The sequence below is a fragment of the Oncorhynchus gorbuscha genome, linkage group LG12 (assembly GCF_021184085.1).
Source record: "Oncorhynchus gorbuscha isolate QuinsamMale2020 ecotype Even-year linkage group LG12, OgorEven_v1.0, whole genome shotgun sequence".
Lineage (NCBI taxonomy): Eukaryota > Metazoa > Chordata > Actinopteri > Salmoniformes > Salmonidae > Oncorhynchus > Oncorhynchus gorbuscha.
In genome coordinates, this window is record NC_060184.1 from 85,931,445 (window position 1) to 85,942,388 (window position 10,944).

At 41.8% G+C, this 10,944-nt stretch overlaps 1 protein-coding gene across 1 annotated transcript in view; it reads right to left on the reverse strand.

Moving 5' to 3' along the window:
* cry-dash (cryptochrome DASH) overlaps positions 1 to 5,357 on the reverse strand; it is a 36,739-nt gene extending 31,382 nt beyond the window's left edge. The window contains exon 1 of the mRNA XM_046293081.1: positions 5,187 to 5,357. Coding sequence (XP_046149037.1) covers positions 5,187 to 5,249 — 63 coding nt within the window. The 5' untranslated portion in view covers positions 5,250 to 5,357. The remainder of the gene's footprint in view (positions 1 to 5,186) is intronic.
* Between the last annotated feature and the right edge of the window lie 5,587 nt (positions 5,358 to 10,944).

Below are 10,944 nucleotides of genomic sequence, written 5' to 3' on the forward strand. Positions count from 1 at the left end.
GTGACCAATAACATCTGCTAACCATGTGTATGTGACCATTAACATCTGCTAACCATGTGTATGTGACCAATAACATCTGCTAACCATGTGTATGTGACCATTAACATCTGCTAACCATGTGTATGTGACCAATAACATCTGCTAACCATGTGTATGTGACCAATAACATCTGCTAACCATGTGTATGTGACCATTAACATCTGCTAACCATGTGTATGTGACCATTAACATCTGCTAACCATGTGTATGTGACCAATAACATCTGCTAACCATGTGTATGTGACCAATAACATCTGCTAACCATGTGTATGTGACCATTAACATCTGCTAACCATGTGTATGTGACCATTAACATCTGCTAACCATGTGTATGTGACCAATAACATCTGCTAACCATGTGTATGTGACCATTAACATCTGCTAACCATGTGTATGTGACCAATAACATCTGCTAACCATGTGTATGTGACCAATACCATCTGCTAACCATGTGTATGTGACCCATCTTAACATGTGTATGACCAATAACATCTGCTAACCATGTGTATGTGACCATTAACATCTGCTAACCATGTGTATGTGACCAATAACATCTGCTAACCATGTGTATGTGGCCAATAACATCTGCTAACCATGTGTATGTGACCAATAACATCTGCTAACCATGTGTATGTGGCCAATAACATCTGCTAACCATGTGTATGTGACCATTAACATCTGCTAACCAGGTGTATGTGACCAATAACATCTGCTAACCATGTGACCATTAACATCTGCTAACCATGTGACCATTAACATCTGCTAACCATGTGTATGTGACAAATAAAATTTGATATGATATATTGTGGATAAAGAGTTACCTGTCTAACAGAACACAGAGGGTTCTTTAATAGAAGCCTCTCAAAAATAATCCAGGTAGGATCAGGAATTCCCCAGGGAAGCTGTTTAGGCCCCTTACTTTTTTCAATCTTTACTAACGACATTCCACTGGCTTTGAGTAAGGCAGAGGACTCAACACTATACACGTCAGTTACTAGAGACTGAAATGACTTCAACACTTAACAAAGAGCTGCAGTTATTTTCCGAATGGGTGGCAAGGAATAAGTTAGTCCTAAATATTAAAACAACTAAAAGCATTGTATTTGGGACATATGATTCATTATACCATTAACCTCTACTAAATATTGTAATGAATAATGTGGAAATTGAGCAAGTTGAGGTGACTAAACTGCTTGGAGTAACCCTGGATTGTAAACTGCCATGGTCAAAACATATTGATACTACAGTAGCTAGGATGGGGAGCAGTATGTCTATAAAAGCACTGCTCTGCCTTCTTAACAGCACTATCAACAAGGCAGGTCCTACAGGCCCTAGTTGTCACACCTGGATTACTGTTTAGTCACGTGGTGAGGTGAAAGAGGGACATGGGAAAATTGCAATTGTCTCAGAACAGGGCAGCACGGCGGGTCCTTGGATGTACACAGAGCTAACATTCATATTACGCATGTCAATCTCTCCTGGCTCAAAGTGGAGGAGATATTGACTTCATCACTACTTGTATTTGTGAGACATGATGAACGCACCGAGCTACTGGCACACAGCTCAGACACCCATGCATACCCCATGCCACCAGAGGTCTCTTCACAGTCCCCAAGTCCAGAACAGACTATGGGAGGCACACAGTACTACATAGAGCCATGACTACATGGAACTCTATTCCACATCAAGTAACTGAATCCGATTAAAACAAATATATACCTTATGGATCGGCAGGGATTGTGATGTAACACAAACAAAGGCACAGACACATCCACACACACGATAACATACACACTATACACACACGTACACATAGATTTTTGTTGTTGTCGATATGTGGTAGTACAGTAGTGGCCTGAGGGTACACACTTAAATGTGTTGTGATGATGTCATCACTGCTCGTGCTGCACAGTGCACAGTTGGTTCTTATTATACCCTCAGTGCTGCCGAGTCCCCAATAACCAGATGTTCCTGTTTTCAGGGGAAAATGGTCCGTGCTATCCGGTATCCTTGGGACGTCCCTACCCCATTGAAGTCTACATTTTAAATGGTAGAGATCCCAGATAGAACTGACCAATAGGAAAGAGGGCCCTGTGACAGGACTTCCGCTTTTGGACTTTACACCTAAGACCGTATACTATGAAGATAGGCTAAAACTGCTTCTCCAATAGAAATCCCTGATCACACTTGTAGGCGTGGTCTCATGGCGACGTTGGCTAGCGAAGCTCATGCACAGAAACACGTCATTGAACCGTGGTCTCGTGCCAAACTGTGTGTCAAATCAAAAGGCTTCAATATAAAAGTTGTTTTTGATGAAAATAAACATGTGTCAGTTTGTCACTTTCACAAAGGTTGGAGTAACAACATGTTCAACTACTTAAAATATTAGAATCTAGGTTGTGCCTTTAGATTAAGAAAATTAACTAAAAAATCATTTCTCACTTCTCCAACCCTGGCCTGTTTGGTTGGAGTAACAACATGTTCAACTACTTAAAATATTAGAATCTAGGTTGTGCCTTTAGATTAAGAAAATTAACTAAAAAATCATTTCTCACTTCTCCAACCCTGGCCTGTTTGGTTGGAGTAACAACATGTTCAACTACTTAAAATATTAGAATCTAGGTTGTGCCTTTAGATTAAGAAAATTAACTAAAAAATCATTTCTCACTTCTCCAACCCTGGCCTGTTTGGCAAGCTTTCCCAGAAGACTCAAATTGTTGGGTTTAGAAACTCTGTGGCAAAACTCCATCCGAACAACTCCTCCATGTTTACCGAATTGAAGAGAACCTCCCATGACATTTCTTCTTCTTCAAGACCAGTGTGTAGTAGGGTGATCTATGTGCAGTCCAAACACCCACAAAAAAGACACACCCTATCCCCTGAAGACACACCCTATCCCCTGAAGACACATCCTATCCCCTGAAGACACATCCTATCCCCTGAAGACACACCCTATCCCCTGAAGACACACCCTATCCCCTGAAGACACACCCTATCCCCTGAAGACACATCCTATCCCCTGAAGACACATCCTATCCCCTGAAGACACATCCTATCCCCTGAAGACACACCCTATCCCCTGAAGACACACCCTATCCCCTGAAGACACACCCTATCCCCTGAAGACACAACCTATCCCCTGAAGACACACCCTATCCCCTGAAGACACACCCTATCCCCTGAAGACACACCCTATCCCCTGAAGACACACCCTATCCCCTGAAGACACACCCTATCCCCTGAAGACATACCCTATCCCCTGAAGACACACCCTATCCCCTGAAGACACACCCTATCCCCTGAAGACACACCCTATCCCCTGAAGACACACCCTATCCCCTGAAGACACATCCTATCCCCTGAAGACACATCCTATCCCTGAAGACACATCCTATCCCCTCAGCCCTCAAATTAAGTTGACACTTCTGATGACGTCTGACGAGTGTACCGTTGCAGGGCGAGGGGCGGCGAGAGGCGAGGGGTGAGGGGTGAGGGTGAGAGGCGAGGGGCAAGGGGCGAGGGGCGAGAGGTGAGGGGCGAGAGGCGAGAGGTGAGGGGCGAGAGGCGAGAGGTGAGGGGCGAGAGGCGAGGGGCGAGAGGCGAGGGGCGAGAGGTGAGGGGCGAGAGGCGAGAGGTGAGGGGCGAGAGGCGAGGGGCGAGAGGTGAGGCGAAGGGCGAGAGGCGAGGGGCGAGAGGTGAGGGGCGAGAGGTGAGGGGCGAAGGGCGAGAGGCGAGGGGCGAGAGGTGAGGGGCGAGAGGCGAGGGGCGAGAGGCGAGGGGCGAGAGGTGAGGGGCGAGAGGCGAGAGGTGAGGGGCGAGAGGCGAGGGGCGAGAGGTGAGGGGCGAGAGGCGAGAGGCGAGAGGCGAGGGGCGAGGGGCGAGAGGTGAGGGGCGAGAGGCGAGGGGCGAGAGGTGAGGGGCGAAGGGCGAGAGGCGAGGGGCGAGAGGTGAGGGGCGAGGGCGAGAGGTGAGGGGCGAGAGGCGAGGGAGGAAGGATTGTTTTTAAATGGACAGCCACTGCCTGGAAATTCTTGACCGATTTATCCCACGGTGATTGTGTTTTCAGCCACCGGTAGCTTGTGAGTGCTTTATATGCTCTACAGTCTATTATGAGTGCATGTCTACTTACATTAAATTTATAATGATTAATATACGCCTGCTGTATGATAGCTAGAAAATGAATTAGATAAATAACAGCCTGCCTCGCTGGAGCTTCTGAAGGAGGAAAATAGAAAATGAATTAGATAAATAACAGCCTGCCTCGCTGGAGCTTCTGAAGGAGGAAAATAGAAAATGAATTAGATAAATAACAGCCTGCCTCGCTGGAGCTTCTGGAGGAGGAAAATAGAAAATGAATTAGATAAATAACAGCCTGCCTAGCTGGAGCTTCTGAAGGAGGAAAATGTGTTACAAGCCGTCATATGCCGCCCCATTTCTAACTTATTTATATTAGTTTTTACTGACACTTAAATTCACTTCTCCATTGATGTTTTTAACTTTTCGCGACGTTGATGTACAATCATTGGAATTCAATTCTGGGGAGTTTCAGGCCCCGGAGTGAAAATAATTGTACACTCGCAAAACCGACCAAAAACGAGGTCTGAGGGGTATATGTTGCAAGCTTCCCTTGCTCGGTTTTAATCATTTGGACCACCCACCAAGATGGTGACGGGGATTCCCCCAAGGGCACAAGGCGAGGGTGTGTCTTAAGTGTTTGGACCTCAGCCCTAGTTTCAGACATGTATTTTACTGCCTCTACGTTACGTTAGGTTAGACCGGAACAAGCAGTTTGGGGACCCAGGCAACTATTTCCAGCCCAAGGAAACAGGATTTCACCTCGATCATGTCTATTCGTCTGGGATGGCAAAAAACGTGGCGAAATCGTGTAGTGTATGACCGGCATAATGTTTGTTTGCTTACCGCCATTATACCACAAGAAGATTTTAGCATTTTTTAAATGTTTATTGGTGTCAGTTGAGAAGAAATAAAATGATCAGAGAATGCATGATAAAACCAAATATACTTTACATTAGTGAAGAGAAAGCGCAACATTGTATCACATTGAACAAGTCAGCGGTACACATTTTGGAATCGTTTTGTTCCAAGACTACTAGACACATTTCTGATCTCATTTAGAATCAACTTACCTCATTGTCGTGAAGACGCAAGTCATTTCTCAGCAAACATATGACTGTCCGTGAGGTGGACATATTCTACAGCTAAACACGTCTGCGATAGTAGATGTGTTGAGTGCACTACTCTCCCGGCGTGGTTATGTAGCCGGTGCTGCCTGCCAGCAGACACAGCTGGGCTTGACTTGTGTGAAGCTAGCCACAATAAGGATGAGGCACAACAGCGGAACGTGTGGTTTGCCTTCAAAATAACCCCCCCATTGAAGCTGATCCAAATTAATACAAATAGTGGAATAATGCCATATTTAAACCAAGTTGGAATGTTATTCTACAACTTTTAAAAAATACATATAAAAAATTATAAAAATAGATAAATACTATATTTAATCAATTTAACAAACAGTAAAAAAACAAACATTTTACATCCCACTGGCTGTATTAGACTGCATAGTTGAATTGGGGAAATACACACACTGTTTGTGTTGGAGATTCATATTGGACTGTACAGCCTTACCTGTGGAGTGGACACCAATTAAATGGGGTGTCAGCCTACTCAGTGACACCCACATATTACAATTCAAAAGAGTTTACACAAACATTATGCTACCTTATATAATGTTACTTACCCTACATTATTCATCTCATATGCATATGTATATACTGTACTCTATATCATCGACTGCATCCTTATGTAATACATGTATCACTAGCCACTTTAACTATGCCACTTTGTTTACATACTCATCTCATATGTATATACTGTACTCTATATCATCGACTGCATCCTTATGTAATACATGTATCACTAGCCACTTTAACTATGCCACTTTGTTTACATACTCATCTCATACGTATATACTGTACTCTATATCATCGACTGCATCCTTATGTAATACATGTATCACTAGCCACTTTAACTATGCCACTTTGTTTACATACTCATCTTACATAATCATACTCATCTCATATGTATATACTGTACTCTATACCATCTACTGCATCTTGTTTACATATCCTCCATTACTCATCTCATATGTATATACTGTACTCTATACCATCTACTGCATCTTGTTTACATACCCTACATTACTCATCTCATATGTATATACTGTACTCTATACCATCTACTGCATCTTGTTTACATACCCTACATTACTCATCTCATATGTATATACTGTACTCTATACCATCTACTGCATCTTGTTTACATACCCTACATTACTCATCTCATATGTATATACTGTACTCTATACCATCTACTGCATCTTGTTTACATACCCTACATTACTCATCTCATATGTATATACTGTACTCGATACCATCTACTGCATCTTGCCTATGCTGCTCTGTACCATCACTCATTCATATATCCTTATGTACATGTTCCTTATCCCCTTACACTGTGTATAAGACAGTAGTTTTGGAATTGTTAGTTAGATTACTTGTTGGTTATTACTGCATTGTCGGAACTAGAAGCACAAGCATTTCGCTACACTCGCATTAACATCTGCTAACCATGTGTATGTGACCATTAACATCTGCTAACCATGTGTATGTGACCATTAACATCTGCTAACCATGTGTATGTGACCATTAACATCTGCTAACCATGTGTATGTGACCATTAACATCTGCTAACCATGTGTATGTGACCAATAACATCTGCTAACCATGTGACCAATAACATCTGCTAACCATGTGACCAATAACATCTGCTAACCATGTGACCATTAACATCTGCTAACCATGTGTATGTGGCCATTAACATCTGCTAACCAGGTGACCAGTAACATCTGCTAACCATGTGTATGTGACCATTAACATCTGCTAACCAGGTGACCAGTAACATCTGCTAACCATGTGTATGTGACCATTAACATCTGCTAACCATGTGTATGTGACCAATAACATCTGCTAACCATGTGACCATTAACATCTGATAACATGTGACCAATAACATCTACTAACCATGTATATGTGACCAATAACATCTGCTAACCATGTGTATGTGACCAATAACATCTGCTAACCATGTGACCAATAACATCTGCTAACCATGTGTATGTGACCAATAACATCTGCTAACCATGTGTATGTGACCATTAACATCTGCTAACCATGTGTATGTGACCAATAACATCTGCTAACCATGTGACCATTAACATCTGCTAACCATGTGTATAAGGACCATTAACATCTGCTAACCATGTGTGTGACAAATAACATTTGATTTGATTTGAAATATTAGTGTCAAGGTTCTTAAGTAAACTCTACACAGTTGTGTTCTGTGGGTGTCACTGAGTAAGTAGGCTGATACCTCTGGATGGTGCACACATGAAACAGGGTAAGGCTGTAGAGACCAATATGAATGTCCAATACACACAATAGACTGACTGGAAAGGGGATTTCCCCACAGTCAAAGTCCTCTATGACACTAATATTTCTGTAGACTCTTTGGAATTGTAATCTGTAGGTGTCACTGTGTCCATTTACATGCACAGTAATATTTAGATATTAAACTGAATGTAGCAGTAGGCAGATTGTGTAATATTTTAATTTTATTTTGTGTTATTGACTGTACGCTTGTTTATTCCATGTGTAACTCTGTGTTGTTTGTGTCACACTGCTTTGCTTTATCTTGGCCAGGTTGCAGTTGTTAATGAGAACGTGTTCTCAACTGGCCACCTGGTTAAATAAAGGAGAACAAATAATAATAATACCAAAAAAAGCAGTTGTGTAAAGTTGTCTGGACGTCCTTTGGGTGTTTGGACCATTCTTGATACCCAGGGGAAACTGTTGAGTGTGAAAACCCCAGCAGTGTTGCAGTTCTTTGCCCAAACCGGTGCACTTGGCACCTACTGCCATATCTCGTTCAAAGGCACTAAAATATTTTGTCTTGCACATTCACCCTCTGAATGGCACACATACCCAATCCATGTCTCATTTGTCTCAAGTCTTACAAATCCTTCTTTAACCTTTTTCCTCCCCTTCATCGACACTGATTGAAGTGGATTGAACAAGTGACATCAATAAGGGATCATAACTTCCATCTGGATTCACCTACAGTGGGATTTAACTGTTGTAAAATGTATTAATTATTGTATTATATAACATATAGCAGTTTTATAACATTCCAACTTTGTTTGTCATTATCTAGTCCAAATATGGTACATTTCCACTCGTTGTATCCGTTTGGATCAGTTTCAATGTACGACTTTTATTTTGAAGGTGAACCGCAAAGTCTACTATTGTTGCTAGCTCCACACATCTCTGGGCTGACGGTTTTATAACACAGGCTGAAGTTAAGCTGTTACAAAACTGTTGCTTTTGTAACACTGTAATTAACTAACACACTTTTAGGTAATTGTTTGCTGATAATGTAGGTCTAGTAGATTTTAATTAGATGTTTAAATGTATTTTCAAATGATAAAAAATAATGAGTTTTGAAAAGTTAGATTTCTGTAGGAGCCAAAAAGAAAATAGAGAAAGGGCTTATTGTTAATACTAACAAACAACATGTAAGAAAAGACACATCATGGTCTTAGACATTTGATTTATTAGGCCTAACTACATGGTACATGTACAAAAGATCAACAGGAGGCTTTGTTTTGAGGCTTTGTCATCCTATACGAATAAGCTCCAATCAAACGCCCAGTCAGTCATTACATACATACATACTGCTCCTTGTCATGAGCCACTGTCTGGATCAGTACAATCCCTATAGCATGGGAATCTAACAGGTATCATTTTAGTGTCATTTCATATAAAAGTGCAATACGATATGTACTGTATATTGGGTAGTTGACCTGACTTTCCGTGTCCATGAGGGCAAACACAAATATTATTTAACTTAAATTGGCTAAAGTTGTGCTATAATACTAAAAGCGTTGTTTTTCACTTGGATAATGAGTAGATTCATGCAGTGTATCATTTTGGATTCTTGCAATTTTGAACCAAACGTTGTTCAATGGTGTGACTGTCCCAGGTTAAGGTTGTGGAACTTTGACCTTTGAAATTAATGAAAAATGTCATTTAATTCCCTTCACCTACTTCATAGTAATTACACAGAAATGTATTTCAATAAATAATAGTCCCAGAGTCTATTCATGATATTACCAAATAGTTATGATTGATTACATTTTGTCCCTAAAAGCACAGTTCTGTTATTAATCATTGATCCAGTATTTGGGCACCATAGCGCTGGGGAGGGATCTCCTGGAATGAGGAAGTACAGAAGACATGGCTGGATCACATGACCTGAATACACTGGAAGCATTATAGAAATATTTAGCAAAATATTGCACTTCATTGCCATAAGAGGTCAGTTTCTTAGTCCTTTGGTGTGATGCCTTTTGAATGTTTATACTGAGTATAAAAAACTTGAAGGACACCCGCTCTTTTCATGACAGACTGACCAGGTGAATCCAGGTGAAAGCTATAATTGCTTATTGATGTCACTTCTTAAACCCACTTCTATCAGTGTAGATGAGGGGAGGAGACAGGTTATGGAATCATTTGTAAGCTTTGAGACAATTGAGACATGGATTGGGTATATGAGCCATTCAGAGGGTGAATGGACAAGACAAAATATTGAAGTGCCTTTGAACAGGGTATAGTAGAAGGTGCCAGGTGCACAGGTTTGTGTCAAGAACTGCAACCCTGCTGGGTTTTTCCACACTCAACAGTTTCCCCTGTGTATCAAGAATGGTCCACCACCCAAAGGACATCCAGCCAACTTGACACAACTGTAGGAAGCATTGGAGTCAACATGGACCAGCATCCCTGTTGTACGAAAGACTTTTGAGAGTAAATATTAGTTATTCATAGGGAACTGTAGCTCCACCTACCGGTGATGTCAAACAGAGCAGGCCAGGCGATCTCGAACTGAGGAAATGGAAGTAACTAGAGAAAGGTACACAAGCAAAGTAATATGTTCCAGCCATCTCCTGTGATGACCTTCTTTAGTTAGCATTCTTTGTTTTAGCCAAGGCCAGTGTGCGTCCGTCAGAAATGTGAGTTCATATTTCTTACTCTTCATGTGTTGTGGACACACTTGTCTTTGTTATGCTACATAGTGTTTTTACAGCAAGCTAGCATCTGTAAGCTTGCTAACCCTGCTGTTTATATCATCTCATTTCAGACATTGAGCATTTCAGTGTATTGTATAATGTCCACCAGTGTCTAGTCTTATATGAGCTGTGGTTGTATGGATGTTTACTGTATAGATTATGTGGGTTTTGTGTTAGCAATGAGCCTCGTGGATGTAGCTATATACATTCAAGTTCATGCAGTTGTGTGAGGATGATGGTGCTGCTGGATAGTCCTGTGTAGTTGCACTCCTCTGATCATCCATTAGTGAAGGCACAGCCATGTTGTTAGGTTGTATTGCCCTGTGCAGCATTAAACGACCTCAACTGGAATCCTAACAGTCTGTCATCTGTGCTCTTACAAGCACCTGGGAGAGAACACATAGTGCTAAGAATAAACAGCCCAACAGGCCCTCCACTACAGAAACTGGGAAGCATTGTAGTCAACATGGGCCTGAGGGAAGCATTGTAGTCAACATGGGCCTGAGGGAAGCATTGTAGTCAACATGGGCCTGAGGGAAGCATTGTAGTCAACATGGGCCTGAGGGAAGCATTGTAGTCAACATGGGCCTGTGGGAAGCATTGTAATCAACTGCTTCTCCTGAGTGGTCGAAGCCACTGCATCTCAGTGCTAAAGGTGTCACTACAGACCCTGGTTTGATTCCAGGCTGTATCACAACTGGCCG